Source organism: Mugil cephalus, chromosome 9 (genome assembly GCF_022458985.1).
Source record: "Mugil cephalus isolate CIBA_MC_2020 chromosome 9, CIBA_Mcephalus_1.1, whole genome shotgun sequence".
Lineage (NCBI taxonomy): Eukaryota > Metazoa > Chordata > Actinopteri > Mugiliformes > Mugilidae > Mugil > Mugil cephalus.
Genome location: NC_061778.1, coordinates 22,546,594 through 22,563,249, shown reverse-complemented (window position 1 = coordinate 22,563,249; position 16,656 = coordinate 22,546,594). Strand labels below are relative to the sequence as shown.

At 41.8% G+C, this 16,656-nt stretch overlaps 2 protein-coding genes across 3 annotated transcripts; both read right to left on the bottom strand.

Annotated features, from left to right (window-relative positions):
* Positions 1-2,421: 2,421 nt before the first annotated feature.
* Positions 2,422-9,342, bottom strand: ilvbl (ilvB (bacterial acetolactate synthase)-like). Its single transcript, XM_047595157.1, has 14 exons — positions 8,910-9,342; positions 8,205-8,406; positions 6,835-6,962; positions 6,414-6,664; positions 6,167-6,266; positions 5,984-6,081; positions 5,760-5,896; positions 5,413-5,547; positions 4,712-4,826; positions 4,448-4,617; positions 4,213-4,283; positions 4,061-4,132; positions 3,784-3,889; positions 2,422-3,639 (listed from the first exon to the last, which is right to left on the bottom strand). Exons 1-14 carry the CDS (start codon positions 9,021-9,023, stop codon positions 3,461-3,463), a joined length of 1,878 nt encoding a protein of 625 aa, XP_047451113.1. The 5' UTR covers positions 9,024-9,342; the 3' UTR covers positions 2,422-3,460.
* Positions 9,343-9,829: 487 nt separating this feature from the next.
* Positions 9,830-16,219, bottom strand: LOC125012998 (beta-galactosidase-1-like protein 2). 2 transcript variants are annotated; one of them, XM_047593245.1, is made up of 19 exons: positions 16,052-16,219; positions 15,754-15,953; positions 15,281-15,349; positions 15,063-15,158; positions 14,872-14,980; positions 14,711-14,803; positions 14,551-14,632; positions 14,361-14,425; positions 14,167-14,251; positions 12,964-13,101; positions 12,791-12,871; positions 12,527-12,633; positions 11,960-12,106; positions 11,800-11,871; positions 11,624-11,702; positions 11,394-11,481; positions 11,087-11,201; positions 10,851-10,967; positions 9,830-10,727 (listed from the first exon to the last, which is right to left on the bottom strand). In XM_047593245.1, the coding sequence occupies exons 2-19, from the start codon at positions 15,915-15,917 to the stop codon at positions 10,617-10,619; spliced, it is 1,818 nt and encodes a 605-aa protein (XP_047449201.1). In that variant the 5' UTR covers positions 15,918-15,953; positions 16,052-16,219; the 3' UTR covers positions 9,830-10,616. The 2 variants fall into 2 exon arrangements, with proteins under 2 accessions (XP_047449201.1, XP_047449202.1); XM_047593246.1 differs by having other exon boundaries at positions 16,062-16,201.
* Positions 16,220-16,656: the final 437 nt, after the last annotated feature.

Here is a 16,656-nt window from a genome sequence, read left to right as displayed (position 1 = left end):
TGTGTGATGTCAAACTGGGCAAGAAGCTACAGCAGAATAACTGTATGACAGTAAAGCCTGATGTTTGCACTGCTGCACACATTATACATTAACTGTTTACTGTGGAATGCTTGCAGCTGTTGAATAAAAAGAGATAATGGCTCATTTCACTTTCTTCTGACATCTTGCACTCTACAAAATGGGATACAATTCAGAAATGAGCCAACAAATCTTTATTTTCAAGCTATACTAATCGTTCATAAATAATAACAAAATATAGATTCTGAACATTTGGCAAGGCTTAGTATACACTCACGTTTGTGAGATACTAACTCACTTTTTCAGCCACAGCAGTCATATCTGAGAATCATCCAATATTTTGTATAACAAAGCTGTATCATATTGGCAGTTATTGATAATCTCTCACAACTCACATGGTCTGTTTTGTCCTACTATTGCTGTGGTGTTCCCTCCTATGCTTAAGAGGAACACGTCAGCAGTAGACTCGGTCAGTAAAACTACTGCTAGACTGCCATCTCCTGTTTACAATACAAATGGCATGTTGGGGAAAAGTCAGCCCACCATGACAAAAACTCTTTTTAAGCATTCTGTGTTTGCTACTTATAAGAAGGTGTCGTTGGCTACATAAGGCCTATGGATGAGTGAGTATGTAAATTACTTCGCAAGCATTAGACAATCTACATATGATCCAAATTTGAACCACATAGCTAGTGGTACAGCTGGTGTGCCTCTCACCAATAGCACAGTTAGATCATAACGTAACCAGGCAAATATATTCTATGAAGCCCACACAAAGCCACACAAGGCTGATTTTTACCACTCAGTTTGTACAGAAAATATCCCAGAGACTCTGGGCTCCGTTGCAATTGGACTCTCTATATACTTTGCAAGATATCCACACTACAGAGCAGCGATGCAATAAAGACAATGTCCTGCTGTCTCCCATCTAGTAATGGTGCTCCTGGTGTAATGAGAAAAAAAGCCTTTATATTGCAGATCTTACCAGCTTTTGCTATGTGATGCTTATTAAGATGTTTCTCATCCGAGTAGCTTCTTCTGTTTAAGGGACTCGTGGGATGTTGAGGTTTAAGTAGGAAACTCTGTGGGTAACTACCCACCAGAAACTTGCTTGACTTGTTTCTGTAAGAACAAGAAACTTGAAGTGGTTAAGAGACAAATAATCCGCACTTCAATGACAGGTAAGAATCCAGCCGTCAATGGAAATTAGTTGCCCCAGTTTCTGGTTCAGAACAAGCCTAGCAAGTCTTCTGCTTTATTTCTTTAGTGCATGCTAAATATATAAGGCTGACACATCCTTGCCTTTTTTGAAAACATACGCCAAGTGAATGTTTGACTTTGTTTGACAAAGCCTCGTTAACACTCACGTTCCTGAGCTGTTACAAAAAAAGGCCACATCATCTACACTCACTGGCCGTCTCATTAGGACACCTGCTCAACTGCTCGCTAACAAAGTATTTAATCTGTCAATCACATGTCACCCCGTGCATTTAGGCATGTTGACATGATAAAGACAACCTGTTTAAGTTCACTGAGCATCAGAATGGAGAAGAATGGAGTTGTATATGACCAGACAACCATGCCATGGGCTGGTCTGAAGGTGTTAGAAACTGCAGCTCTATTGGGATTTTCACACATAACCACATCTAGAGAACAATCTAAAATAAAAGAGAAAATATCCTGATAGTAAAGGCAACAGAAACTTAAATAACCACTCGTTACAACTGAGTTACGCCGAAGAGCAGATCAGAATGCACAAGTCATCGAATCTTGTAGAAGACGACAAAAAGCAGCCAAAGACCACATCGATTGCCGCTCCTGTCAGTTACAGTAAGAACAGGAAACTGGACACCAAAATCACCCAAACTGTACAACAAAAAGTTGAGGAATGGTTATCTTGTCTGAGGAGTCTCAATTTCTGCTGCATCATTCAGACAGAATGGGTGAGAATTTATTGGCATGAACAACACAGAGGCATGAAACCATCTGGCTTGTATCAACAGTTGAGGCTGGTGGTGATTTAATGTTGTGGGAGATATTTTTTTTTTTTGGCCTCTCAGTACCAGCTTTAAATGCGGCAGCTTTATGACCACCTGGGCCTCAACCTGGTTTCTTGAACATGAGAATGAGTCCATTGAACTCAATTAACCTCCAGTCACCAGTCCTCCATCCAACAGATCAATAGATGTGGGGAAAACTAGAGATTTGTAGCCAACAAATCTGCAGCACTTGCATGAAACTATCGTTGTAAATATGGACCAATCTTTCTAATGTTTCCAGCACCTTGTTAAATCTATTCCACATAAAATAAAGACAACAGAGTGTCCAGTCCAGTGCTAGCATTCGGCTGCCAATGAGTGTAGTGTTTAGGCTCAGGGGGATAAAAAAAAACAGACTAATTACTTGTTTTTCCAGTTTATTTGAGAATTAATCCTACTCACCATTTCTTTGATCAAAATATTGACATACCTCCCCAAAGTACCAAACAGAACCGTAAATATACAGTGCAGTGAAAGGATCCAAGTGTGTTCTCCTGGCGAGTAGATACGTTATAATCATAGTGCAATACATATTGTGTATAGGCATATTTTAAATGATACCCCATATCACTGCATACAAGTTAGTATTAAATATAATTTAAATATATAACAGAATCAGCAGACACGTTTTCAATCCATACATGTCATTGTATTTGGAGATACAATCAAACATTTAAAGGCATACTGTTTGTTGTTCTTCAACATTCAAAAAGATCCCAAATCATTTAAACCCAATTTATCGAGTGATTAAGAATATTACAGCTCTAAGATTTCCTGCATCCGCGTGAAAAGGCTCTGAGTTCATGTCAGAACAAGAGAAAAGGCATACTGGTCACAGAACTTAAACCAACGCACGCTCTCATGAATGATTCCAGTCCCTGGTTTATTAGCAACAGTTGTCATAGGCTGTTTAAAAATCAAAAATGAACCCCTGCGGATAGAACCCAAAACAAAGCACAAGTTCCCCACTACACGCTCTTTCCGCTTTTTAAATGCAGCAGTTATTCTTTGAAGTAGCACGACATGAACCTGAAAGTAGCATGAAGCACAGCGAAAGCTTTCGATTGTAGGCTGGCAGATTTGAGGCTAGAAACTAAAACAAACACACAGTAATAAACTGGTGGTTATGAGTTATTGGTATTATTTTACGCACCTGATGAAGAAAAACAAGCGGCCCATTAAGTGTTCTGTGTGGTCAGCATATTGTTGAGTGATTTCTCTAACCAAAATGAAATATGGCTTTAAGGGCACAAAGGATTAGTAGAGTTCGGGTCAGGGCTGAACTAAACCGTATTCTCTTATTTGGTGAAATCCTTCACAGAATGATCTGATAGTGAAAGCCTGACAATTAGGCCAAAGTTAAAGGAAAAAGAAAACAGTGGGACTGTAAATGCACACTTGCTCTATACAGATATAGAGCCTTCTCTAAAGTTGGTCTTCCCTATCAGAACATTGAGAAGAGTAGCCTTGCCCTCCTGAGTCTCCCTCTGAGCCTGTTTGATGATGTCGCTGAGCCTGTCCTCGTCTTCACGCCCTACAAGGTAGCCCTTGCCGCCATAACCGTCTGCCACTGTGTGATAATCTGCAAAAAATAAGAAGAAATAAAATGCAGCAACTCCTCGGACTTTAGCTTGTACATTAATGCAGAACTATTCTAGATAGGATATGTTTTGTTTCTACCCTACAAGCAGTCACAATAGAACAGAATGAAGAAAGAAAAGTGCACCTGTAAATGCAAGGCCACATGCCACGTTGCTGCCAAGGATGGGAACCTGCTCTCTGGATATCTGACTCCAACATGCATCGTTTCCCACCACTGCTATAACTGGTGTCTAGGGAAAAAAAAGAAAAGTAAAATGTGGATGATCAAAATAATCTGAAGAGAGGGGGAACTCCTCCTGTGTTTCCTCAAATAAAGCCACAATTAGTCTGTTCCAAACGGACATGTGTTGAACGAGCATCTCTCTAGTAAGTACTGTAAATTCTGTGATTAGTGATTTTACCTTGTGTCTAGTAAACGTGTCAAACTCCGCAACAGTGTATCCCAAGGAGCCGTCCCCATAGATTATCCACACCTGAAAAACACACAGAATTGCAATTTAAAAATGAATGAGCAATGATCGGAAAAAAACACTCCCTGAAATAAATAGAATACCTCAGATTCAGGCCGACAAAGTTTTGCACCAAGCGCAAAACCTCCTCCAACTCCCAGAGTCCCGAAGGCTCCTAACGGAACAATGATTGACATCAGAACACAATCAATAGCATAGTAGATGAAACATGACTTGTGGTTATGCGGCCGGAACCGATGCGTATTTACCAAAAAAAATGAACTGTACTTAATGTGAATCAGGTATCTAAAAACTGTTGTATTATCTTTGGGATCTTACCTGGATCTAGCCACCGCATAGGTCCTCTTGGTCTCATGATGTAAGCAGCACTGCCTACAAAATCTCCCCCATCAGCAACAATGATGCTGTCTTCAGCCATCAGCTCATCCACACAGTGGAGGACTTTCAAGGGATTTAAGTGGTGTTCGGTCTTCTCATTTGCTTTAACCCTGTGAATGTTGTACATTTATTTAGTTATTGTCTGGAAATTAGTCTCTGTGGCCCATACTAGCACGGGCACGAGGGATCACCACCTCTACTTACCTGTTTACATTTTCTTTGGTCACATCTCCAGCTTTGAGGCTCTGAGGCCATTCCTGAGGACAACGATGGCCTGTGAGTCCTTTGGAAAGCCGTACTAAGAATGATCCGGCATCACCTAAAATACACAAAATGTAATATTTTCAATATATACTCAAGAGACAGTTTATTAGGTACAGTACTTAAAACAACTGCATTCAAATGCAAATGTAAGCATTTAAGTGCAAAACAAATGCTAACGGTCTTAAATTGTAGCTTTATGAAGATTGTGGTATTCAGCATTTGTTTAAATTAACAGTGAGAGATGTTTATACAACTGTGTCTTCATACTGGAAGCTTAAGTTTGTAGTGCTATTCAGTTGTAGTGTGTTGTACTAATACATGTTTCTATTATTATTCTTCAGTCTCTAAAATGATCATCCAGTTGTATCGCCACTTTTATGAAGCTGTTTCAACATAAACGGAACATTAGAACAGTCATGAAGAAGATTTAGTGCAGGAATACTGTAATAGTGTGCCTTTGTTATCACTAATGTACTTAATGTTTTAAGTAAGCCACAGCCCGGAAACAATAACAATGACAAATACCGTACTTTGTGATCATAAATTAACAAAGAATGGCAAAATTAAACTTAATTGTAAGCTCGGATGATGATGATGATGATGATGTTGTTAATGTTGATGACGACAAGTTGTGAGCATACCCTGAATTGCTATAGTTGGTTTCCAGAACATGTCTGAGTTTTTCAGAAGCTGTGTCTTGTCTCTGTTGACAGCGATGATCTTGCTGCGTCTGTTGAGAACTCTGCCATAGCTCAGCCGAAAGTCACACACAGTTCCTGCGAACGCAACCCACAGTGTTAACATTTGTCAAGGATTTCTCGATAGCCTGTGATTCCACCAACTACCCTGGCAAGATTTCAACCTCCAGCTGCCTTTCAACAAACATGAAAAACCTTCAAGGAATAATTCCTTTAATCCAGGAGGGTTTTAAGCATCTATCCGTTGCACTTATCCTCTGTCATTTTCTGTTGCTGATTGTTTGCCTGACCTGCTAAGAGCACCAAATCCGCCTCCTTCAGAGCGTCTCGTCTGTTCTGTCTGATGTGGATGGGGCTGTCTTTACCCAGCATGCCACGGGACATGCCCCCAAGAAAGCAGGGGATACCCAGATCCTCCAAAGCCTTCCTAAAGCAGGAAATAAAGCATTTTTCACCAGTGAATATGTCTATATATTTGTCTATAATAGACAGATAAAAGACAGCAACGAGGTACCTGATGTCATCGGCTGGTGTTGGGGGTAGTGTTGCTTGGCTGCCCAGCAGAATAACAGGTTTCTTGGCTCGACTCACCAGCTCTATGCACTTTTGTAGCTGATTGATATTTGAAAAAGCAGCAAAATGTGTAAATGGGGTTGAGGCTTCGTAATACTAATGCGTTTATTACTGTGAGGGTTACCTCATCATCTCTGGCTTGAGGGATGTGAACAGGAAGCGGAGACACATCTCTGGTCTCCCAGGCTCCAGCAAAAAGGTTCATGAGGTGGTTCTGGAGGTACCTTAAAAGAAAACACTCTATTATAACACACCATAAACGTATAAATGCATTTTTAAATGTCAGTAGCTCTAAATTTTTATAAATCTTCACACAGCTTAACTTTATTTTGTTTTACATGCAGCACATAGAAGATGTGTGAATAACATACCATGACACAATTTTTCCCATCAGGCCTTTGGGAGGGTTCTTTACACCAAACTCTTTGGACACCAGGTGGTAGGGGTAGAGTGTGTCAATGGGAAACTCTATGAAAACTGGACCAGGCGTTCCCGACTGAGCGATGGCCAGGGCCTTCCTGACCGTAGGCACAATCTCCCTGATGGTCCTGATGGAGGCACAAAACTTACACAGCGGCTTGAAGAGAGACATCTGGTCGATGTCCTGCAGTGCTCCTCTGCCCTGAACCCCAAACACAGTTATCAGACACTGAGATTCAAAACAGTACACCCCATTTACGAGGCTATTACACACTGCGTCTGGCAACAGCACAGATCACAGCTCCAAACCTAAAACGATTTCATTCTGTTATTTGAGTCTCCAGGCATATTCACATCATACTTCCAACCTACCTGGAGCAGTGTACCAGCAGCTCCCCCCAAGAGCAGCAACGGAGATTCAGCCATCTGAGCGTTCTTCACTGCCGTCACTGTGTTAGTGAGGCCCGGGCCAGCTGTCACTGCTGCTACACCAACAGTACCTGGTGAAGAGACACAATTATTAAACAGTCACACTAAATTGAGAGAATAAGCTTTAGAACTGTTTCCCTTAACTTGTATCAAAACAGCCGGATGAAACTTAGAGAAATTTTCCACCGATTAAGGTCTGGCTAATGATTCCTACTGACCCCCCTTCTCCTGCCCCAACTCTTACTAGTCATAAACAGACAAGAGTTACAAGAGTTGCTTTTTCCTTTTCATTCATTCATTCATTTACCCCCAGGTCACACTGAGATTGCGTTTGAGAGATCTGATCTCTGACCACGTTCGGAGGTGGTCTGGCTTGAATGTGTCCGTATCCCTATGCTCAACAGGGGAGCTCTTACATCAGGTGAGTTTTATTTAAAGAGTTATTAAGGTAGTCAACAAACAAACATATAGAGCCCGGCACATAAACTTGGGAAAATCTTTTAATTATAATCAATTTTTGGAGATTTTTTTTTTTTGCTGGGGTCAAATTGATACCAGGGATAAAATGTGTTAGTAAAATTGAAGGTAATAGGAGGGTTAAGCTATGCATTTTCTCGATCTCTGGTGTCTTTATTTACCTTAACTACCAAAGATTATGTTCTGTATGAAAACTTCCAGGGTTAGAGTTATAATCTGAGTTTTGTGCAGGTCTTACTAAGGTCAGGGCAGAGACCAATAAGATCTTATTATTTATAAGATCTTAATAAGGAGAATTTTAATGGTCATTGCACACAAGTTACAACAAAATGTTGTTTGGCAGCAATCTCCAGCAGCAGGTTGTCAGGTGTTTAAAGGTTTGTAGCCAAAGTAATGGCGTACACACATAAAACAGTGCATTATGACCTCGACCTCAAACAGTTCAGACTCATCAGAGACTAGACATGGGTCTTCTAAGATTGTCCTGTGGTGTCTGGTAACAGAATATTATTAGTGGGGGATCATTGGGTCCTATGGGTTTGGGGGGAGGGGCCTCTGTGGATCACCCCACAGATATTGATCAGTTTGGGATCTAGTGAATTTGGAGGTCAGGTCAAAATCCTTGTGCTGTCATTGCTATGGGGGTGGGGGTGTCTGGTCTGGTCTAGGTGGGTGCTACATGTCTAAGTAACATCCACATGAATGCCAGGTCTAAAAGTTTCCCAGCAGAACATTGAATCGTCACAAGATGATCAATGCTATTTACGTCTCCCGTCAGTGGTTTTAATGTTGTGGCTGATTAGAGTATGTGCTCAAATAAATACTTAAATCTGCACCTGAGAGCCTTGCCACAGCATCGGCGGCGAAGACAGCGGTGGCCTCGTGTCTGGTGTCCACTATGCGGATGCCCACCTTCTCGCAAGCCACCAAGATAGGCGAGATGTGTCCTCCCACCAGGGTGAAGAGGTACTTGACCCCGTGGGCGCGCAGGACCTCTGCCACACTCTCTCCACCGTGTCGTGGACTCTTTGTCTCAGTCTGAAAAAATGTCAAAAGAGAAGACGATGAAGAAATATCCACACAGTTGTCCTGGATTCGCCGATTTAACAGAATAGATGCAAACAAGAAAACAGAGCTTTGCTGTGGTTAAACAACTGTCACTGTGGGTTGATGGCTTCTCCTAAAGTCACCTGCCTCTTCACTCCGACTGCCATTCATAAATGCACAATAAACGCGTATTGTTCAAGGCCTGCAGGGTTGATGCGCCTCTTGGCTTTGTGCTATCCCACTAACAATCAGGATGCTTTGATAGGCTTTGTGCCTGGAAACAACAAGGCTGGTCAAAGTTTACGTGAATGGACACCATCTTGCGTTTCACCTGTGACAGCCTGCAGGGTATAATTAGGTGACTTACTGGGACTGGGAGCACATAACACTGAGGCATTTGACTGAGCTGTTCAACGATGCTTTACAAACTATTAACACAGCAGAAGAGGAAGCCACAACGACTGTTGTTACTACACTGGCGTATAAACACTTACCTTGTGAAACAACTGGTACACCAAGCCAAGTTTGTATGCTGCAAACACAAGTCCACCCAGAGCGACACACGCAGAGCACCCAACAACAGCGCCAACGGATCCAAGGGACTCCATGTTAGGATGCAGAAGCGAACTCTTTTATTTGTTAAAAGAAAAAGAGACTTATCTAAACTTAATATCAAAACCTAACCAGTCCGGTTCAGTGTCTCATTGGCACAGGCTACTAGGCTAAGACAGTGTGGAGCTGCTCCTCCAACTGCTGTACACCCCTTCGAAACGTGCACTTACTAATACATACGTTTAAAAAATATATATTTAAAGAGAGACAGATAATATGAGGTTTGTGAATGAAGCTGGCCAATGCCATGCAGCGGAGTCTGCAAAGGCTCTTTTCTCAAGTGCTGCGCCGACACAAGCAGCCCACCGGGCACATCCTGGATATTTACAGGTCAAGCTAGCTAAGAGAAGTGAGTGAACTTCCGAGTTTTATTTTCAAAATAAAAATCTTCTACTAAAGCGCACGAGGCGGTGTGTCAGTAATGTATGCGTACACTCATTTCTGTTCACTCCTACAGACAATAAAAATGGACTATTGCGTCTGTGAATATTATATTGCAACAAAATGTATCCCATACTCAACATTATTGTAAATCTTTATTTTTTATTGTGAAAGTAAAAACTAATTTCCTGTTACTATGCTGATTTATTTATGTGAAATTGATCGGAATCTGGTTGGATGTCTTTTGCGAGTATGACAGCGTCGTTCAAGTGAAGGACAAGCCTCGGGTCCAATCAGAAGATCCGTGAGGGTGAGTCACGTCACAAAGGTTCCAACTGCGTTTTTTTTTTCTATGGAGAGCAAAGTTCATACCTTATATGCAATGCTTCAACGGTTCATGAATGAGACAAATCAAAAGGAATTGTGTTGAATTGTAATTTAATGGTTTATTGTAAGGAAATGAAAATCAATACCAATAGCATTTAGAGCACTGAATGGAATTCAAATTGCAGATTTGAAAATATTATAACTAGTGGAGTATTATTTTAAATCAAGTAATGTCAGTGTTAATAGACTGTCCCTTAAAGGCTAAGTGTGTGAGATCTAGCGATATCTGGAGGTGGAGATGCAGACTGCAATCATCCAAATACCACTTACTTACAGTAACCATCCGTTTTGATGATGCGAGTGAGCTGCAGTTATATCCAGAACAACCATGGTTAATTCATGGAATTAGCAGTGTTTTAATGGCCAATGTGTGTGACATACATATTTTTGATGTGAAGAGATTGTGGATATTTCAATCTCACCCAAAAGGAGGGTTACTAAATATTTCTTGAGTGGGTAGCGGTTTGATAATTCATGAATTCATGTGGATTTGGGTTGTGTTAGAGCTGATCAGCAGGTTATTGATGTAGCAGAACCTACAGTGGCTGTCGCTTCAACATAAAAACACAAAAGGCACTCATACCTCGGCCTGTCTATTCTAGGCTGCTGTAGAAACAGGTCAGTGAAATATGCTGAGCGCTGCTATGTTTCTGCTCACTGCAAACTAACAAAAACACTAAAACTACTGATAGTTACAGGCGATTACATATTAATGAAAACACAATTCTGAATGCTATATTGTATTTCCACCAATCGATCCCACTAAACCTTAGACATTGCCTCTGTAATGTGCATCTAAAGGTGTTTGTTGAAGTGTGTTGTCACAGCAGTGTGCAGAACGGCAGTTTGTAGACGTCAATAGTCTTTCCATGATGAGTGTTTTCTGCAAAGAGTATTTTGTCGTCCGCTTTTTGTTCTTCAAAAACAATGACCTGAAAGAGAAGAGAAAACAAAATACAAAACAGATGAAACAGAATGTAACAAATTCTAGACAATAGAGGCTGAGCATCATTAAAAACAGCCATGTCCCATCTTTGATATCTAAGTAGAGATACCTGATTCTCTCCACTTCTGAGCCATGGCCCTGGGAGATAAAGGAAGTGCTGGGGACCAATGCACCAGTGACGCCCAAGGTTCTGCCCATTGACAAATACGACTCCTTTACCCCAACCCTGTGGATGATGTTAACTGTCATCATCGATAAAGTATGCTTTAAAACACTAAGACAATTACAGCTCCCCTATTTGTCAACCCACAACTTAAGAAATCCATCAGATGAGCTGTTACGTACAGGGAGTATGATGAAAGTGTCCTTCGGAGGCCCGTCCACATGGAGTCTGGCCTGGAAAAATCCTGGGACAATGGGTGACCTAAAGTCGGTTTTCCACTGGCTTGAATTCATTAATCTAAAACAAGATCAACGTTTATAAGTGACATGACAACTGGAAGTCAAAATAATCTTGCTAATAGGCTATTTTAGAGTGACTTCTCCATATAGCCCACACATTAAGGCAGTCCATCTGACGCCTAGGAACAGATCTCCTAGTCTAGACTTTGGTAGACCTGACAAGATGGAAAATTAAACTGAGGTAACACACCTTTTTAGAAAGCCTGGCTTCATGTCTAAACAAAAGATGGTAAATCCTCTCAGAGGGGTGTGATTCAACACAATGTCTCCCACAATACCTGGAGCACATTATGAGACAAGGAGGGGAAACATAACATCAGAACGTATTCAAACCAGCTATGCACAATGACTGAAATAATGTAAAACCAGTACTTTAACATGTGTAAATCCAACGTACAGCTGACACTTAGGACAGAATACCTTTGCGCTGTTCGTCCAGAGCTTTCCCATAATTCACTCGTCCACAGTTCTCAACAAGCAAGCTCAATGTCCTCTCTCCCTTTGGGGCACAAAGCCCAAGCATCACTCAGAAAATTATTCAGAGAAGAAAAGTGATCATAGAAGGTGGTACGTGTAGCTAGAAACACAGTCAGTACCTTGCCATCAGGGAGTGCCAGCTCGTGAGTCTTGTGGTCTAAACTGCCAACATATTCTCTGTCCACAAAAACCTGCAAAATAGTCAAAGACCGGATTATGTCCTTTAAGATGAAAGAAACATATAGCACATTTTAAGTCGATGCATATGTAAGTCCTCACCAGAGCTCTGTCCCTGACGTTGTTCCTGGTGTTTAGGGCTCCTCCAGTAGTGATGGTGGTTTCGTACAGTGTATAACCGTATGACTGGCCGTTGTTACTGTTGACGGGGAGGTTTTCCATGTTCACTGGCCGCTCTGACCTGCAAGGCTGCATAAAGGGTCAAAGATCCTCACAAGAATTCACCAGACTTCACTGTGTGGTACTGGGATCTCACTATTAAAACGTGTACAAGATGTGTATGCATTCATGACAAGTGTTCACATAACAGCATTTGGCAGATTCGTCTATAAAAAGCAGTGGACGGCGACACCTTTATGCGTGGCCGAGCTTGAACTGTCAGGTGTGAGGTATCTGTCTCAAGCGTAAGCAGCGTGTTGCTACATCTAAGCAGACACACGCCGACGACAGAAAGAGGCATCCTGGCGTTCACTGCACTACGCTGGCTCTTCCTCCACAAGCAGCCCTATATTTATCTGATGATGTGGTTTAGTTGATATAGCATTTTACATTATGTAGATTATATAATCAGCTGTCACACCAGGCAGGTGCATGCCATTTGTGGCTTACCTTGTCTGCGAAATGCAAGCTGTCCCACAGTGATAAGTGGTGCTGGATGAAAACAGGGCTGTAAGCTTCCCTTCCCTGGGGTGAGGGCACTTCAGGAAGAGGCTCAGCTGGAAACCGAGTTGGCAAACACATTTAATTAAGGCTAATTGTGTCAGGATCAGCTATTCTGGATAATTAAGGTCTTTAATTAATCGCCAGGTGTGTATGGATTCAAACAAGGCCTGTGATGCAGTCTCTAGTTAGGGATGCTTAAGAAGACCTTACAGTGGTACTGGCTGAATAAATTCCTCAAGAGGTGATACTTTGTGGTGCAATCTCCAGCTTCTGACAGCGGAGCGTCGTAATCTGCCGAGAAATCATTCACAGAAATAGTTTGAAGAGATGCATTTGCAAACAGCTTTAGATACCTGACCTCTGAGGGTTATCGGTTATCCTACCATAACTGGTGACCTGCGGTTTGTAGGTGCCGAAGTCCATCGCTCCATTCATGAAGCCAAAGTTGGTTCCGCCGTGAAACATGTACAGGTTAATTGAAACACCCCTCTCCAAGATTTCAGACACCACAGCTAACATGTCTGTCAGACAGGGAACACACACGTAGCACTTTAACGCGACCATTAAGACTCTAAGGGAAGCGTGCAGCCTTGAATGGGTTGTGCAGTTACACAGCGATACTCTTCTCTGGCCCTGTTCTGACGTGGTGCAAACATCCGTCCTGAGTAACACAGTCAATGCAGCCAGAACGCATTCAGGATGCATTTGAGATCCAATCACTCAGACCACATTTAGGGGTGTTCTGGACTTTTTTTGTGAACACACACGGCCTGGGTCACACTGAGAACCACTTACTCAACTGGCATGCTTGTGTGTGAGCAGAGTTTTATCACAAACCTACTATTAAAAGGAAAAAGCACTGTAAGTGATGGCTGTGCAACAGTATGGAAAGCCTTAGAATATATTTAGTCTTTGTAATTGTTAACTGGCTAAATAATAAGCAAATGTAAACAAGAATTAACATATGAAGTTACAGAATGTGAGTAGACTGTGTGTATTTGCATGATTTTAATTACTGATGTTGTAAGTTGTATGTTTTCCCAAAAATCATCACCGTCTCTAATTATTTTATATTACTGGAGAATTTTCTTTGACAGCTGCAAACATCGCACCTTCGAGAGGTGGTTATAAAACAACTGACTTCATGAATGAGATCAGTACAGAAACAACAACTTAAGGTGTGTGCTCGCTTTGTGAGAGTGAGAGAGACATTACAACTCATTCCAAAATTTGTACTGTGTGCCCAAGTCTCCATGTCACGATGCACACACAGCGAGGGGCCTTAGTGATCCACTAGAGAGATGCTGTTTCAGTACTCCCCTGTTGACCAAGTGATGTTGGTGTTTATTTGCATACCAGGTCCAAAACTGTGACCTGATCTCAAGTGTGTGAGACACAGGTGGAGGCCAAGTGTGAACACACTGGGATTCATTAACATTAACAAGACCTCTCTGCTGTGAAGCCAACATGCAACGCATTAAGACTCATAGAAATACACAAATAAGTGACTTTGAGTAACTTGAATGTTGATAATGGCAGAAATGAGACAGACAATGATGTTGGATGTTGCCCGGGGAAGTTCATACCCTCAGCGTGGAAGACGTGGTGATGCTCTCCCCAGACGTCAAACCAACCGGACCAGTACTCCATCACCATTAGAGGCTTGTGGGGCTACACAGAACATAATGTGTGATGAACAAACTTCATATCTTGCCGTCACCAGTTAACGCGTATTTTAACTGGCCGTGATCATCGAGGAGCACACATTAATATCACCCACCTGCATATCAGCTAAGTGCTGGATCGCCCCAAAAGACAGTCTCTGAAGGTTTATTGTCTTTAGAACTGAAATGAGCAAGATATAATATTTTCAAATGTGCAAAATCTTCCCCCCATCAGCAACTAAAGTAATGTTGGATTTTATTTTTTGTGATTTTTAGCCTAAGGGTTACTTTTTATGTTTTCATTACCTCCCTCCATCCCTCCGTATCTCAAGCCTTCCCAATTGTCTGAAGTCAGAAGGAGCTCATTGATTCCTCTGGACCGGAGACACTACAGGAAAAAGAGCAGAACTATAATCCGGTGTAACGCACACATTTTGGTGTGAAGGAAAGACCTTAGTGAACTCACGTCTTTTATAAATGGCATGTAGTTTTCATCTTTTGCGTACGATCCATACTCGTTCTCAACTTGGACCGCTATGATTGGGCCTCCTTCTTCAAACTACGAAACAAACGGTTTCTCTGTGAAATCAATTTTTAATTAAGCCATGAGATATAATGACAACTTACCATCAGAGGTTTGACAACTGAGACAAGCTTGTCATAGTACAAGTTTACAGCATCTACAAATCCAGGATAAGTTGTCCTCAGCTGCATGTCTTTGTCTTGTAGCAGCCAACTGGAAAAAAAAAACAAAACACGACATTATTTTCATTTTGCTCCAATGGATGAATTTTATAGTAATGAGCAGATGCCGTTACCTGGGCAACCCGCCCAAGTCCCATTCAGCACACATGTAAGGTCCAGGACGCAGGATCACCCAGAGACCCATCTCTGCTGCTAAACTGACATAGGCCCTGAAAATGGCAGAGACACTTAATGCTCTGCTCACAAATAACCATGGAGGCGGTCCTCTTTTTCAAACATTTTTACATTCCCATAGAAATCAAAAGAGAGAAAAAACACATGCATGACTTACTTCAGGTCCAGTTGATCCTGAAAGTTGAACGCTCCTCTCTCAGGCTCGTGCAGATTCCACGCCACATATCTGAAAAAGAAAATATATCTTCATTGCAGTGGCATAAAGGGATTTGAGTATATGGTTTGTTTTTATTTTATTTGAAGGGAAACTGTTTCATGGGGGATTTTCATGCAACCATTTCAGAACGGCAATAACAATCAACTGTCTTCAGTCGGTTCATGGAAAACAGAGCGTGAACCCCCCGGAGCAAGAGTAGGGAAAAAGGCAAGGAAATTTCTCCTTTTAAAAAGAAGAAACACTGAGCAGAACCCAACTCATACGGAGGAGTTCTGTAGGCAGGTCGGTAGGGACAGAGAAAAAACAAAACAAGGTAGAACAGAAGAAAAAGAAGAATCTTTATATGATTTTTTTTTAAGCAGAAGGGCCGTGAGATTCCTCAGATTTGAGGCATGTGTCTGGCGGGAGCCTACGTTGTGAGAGTATTGAGGCCGCAGGCTTTCATCTTCAGCAGCCGGTCTTCCCAGTAGGCTCTCGGGACACGGAAGTAATGAATGGAGCCTCCCAGGATGCGGAAGGGTTCTCCTCCCAGAGTGAACTGAGATGAGTCAGCCCTCAGACCCTCCACACAGCTCATACTTTCCACATCAAGGTGATGTGTGGCAGGAAAAAACTGTCAGAGAATAAATTCCGCATCTGAGAATCACCATAGCATGAACATGGAACCCACAAATACACATTTATGAAAGTACAGTGAAGAGAAAACCTTACCAAGACTTACTGTAGAAGTCCAAATTGTTGGGGTACATCTAAATTACATGAAACACATTGCGAGAGCTGTGCCTTGAGCTGAGCTGACCAGAGATCATTTGCTGGGTGGATGGTGCTGGGAGGCCTCAAACACTGAGGATAAGGGAAACTATTGTTACTTTAGAACAAAAATATACCAGTGCTCTCTCTCTCTCTCTCTCCCTCTCTCTCTCAGTCAGAGAAGGGCATCACTGTGTAGGCCTACATTGTACACATAGACTCATGCTGGCCTCACAACTTATGGGCAGCCGTTTAAAACGAGAATGTTGCCCCTGATGCCCCCTAGCGGCTCTATATGTAATCACAGCGCGCAGATAAGGGTCAGTGTGCAACACATTTTGAGCACGCTTGCCGGTTTGGCATTTTGATCGCTCCTATATACAAAAAATAAAATAAATAAATAAAATAGATAGATACGCAAAATCCTCACCCTTCCAATCTACATTATGTGCACGATGGGACATTATTTAAAATGGAGTTCTTCAAATGAAAATAGATAGATGTAGAAAAGGGAAGTGGCATAGATTTATGCTGCGAGGTGACAAACTTTTTGTCAAATACATACA

What these genes read in the sequence shown, in the direction of transcription:
- ilvbl (XM_047595157.1), bottom strand. Translation starts at nt 9,023, where the DNA reads ATGGAGTCCCTTGGATCCGTTGGCGCTGTTGTTGGGTGCTCTGCGTGT. An exon ending in TTTGTCGGCCTGAATCTGAG is followed by an intron (nt 4,133 to 4,212) that starts GTATTCTATTTA and finishes TGTGTTTTTCAG; the next exon opens with GTGTGGATAATCTATGGGGA. An exon ending in ACACGTTTACTAGACACAAG is followed by an intron (nt 3,890 to 4,060) that starts GTAAAATCACTA and finishes TTTTTTCCCTAG; the next exon opens with ACACCAGTTATAGCAGTGGT.
- LOC125012998 (XM_047593245.1), bottom strand. Translation starts at nt 15,917, where the DNA reads ATGAGCTGTGTGGAGGGTCTGAGGGCTGACTCATCTCAGTTCACTCTG. An exon ending in GACTTGGGCGGGTTGCCCAG is followed by an intron (nt 14,981 to 15,062) that starts GTAACGGCATCT and finishes TTTTTTTTCCAG; the next exon opens with TTGGCTGCTACAAGACAAAG. An exon ending in TCTGGACGAACAGCGCAAAG is followed by an intron (nt 11,482 to 11,623) that starts GTATTCTGTCCT and finishes AATGTGCTCCAG; the next exon opens with GTATTGTGGGAGACATTGTG.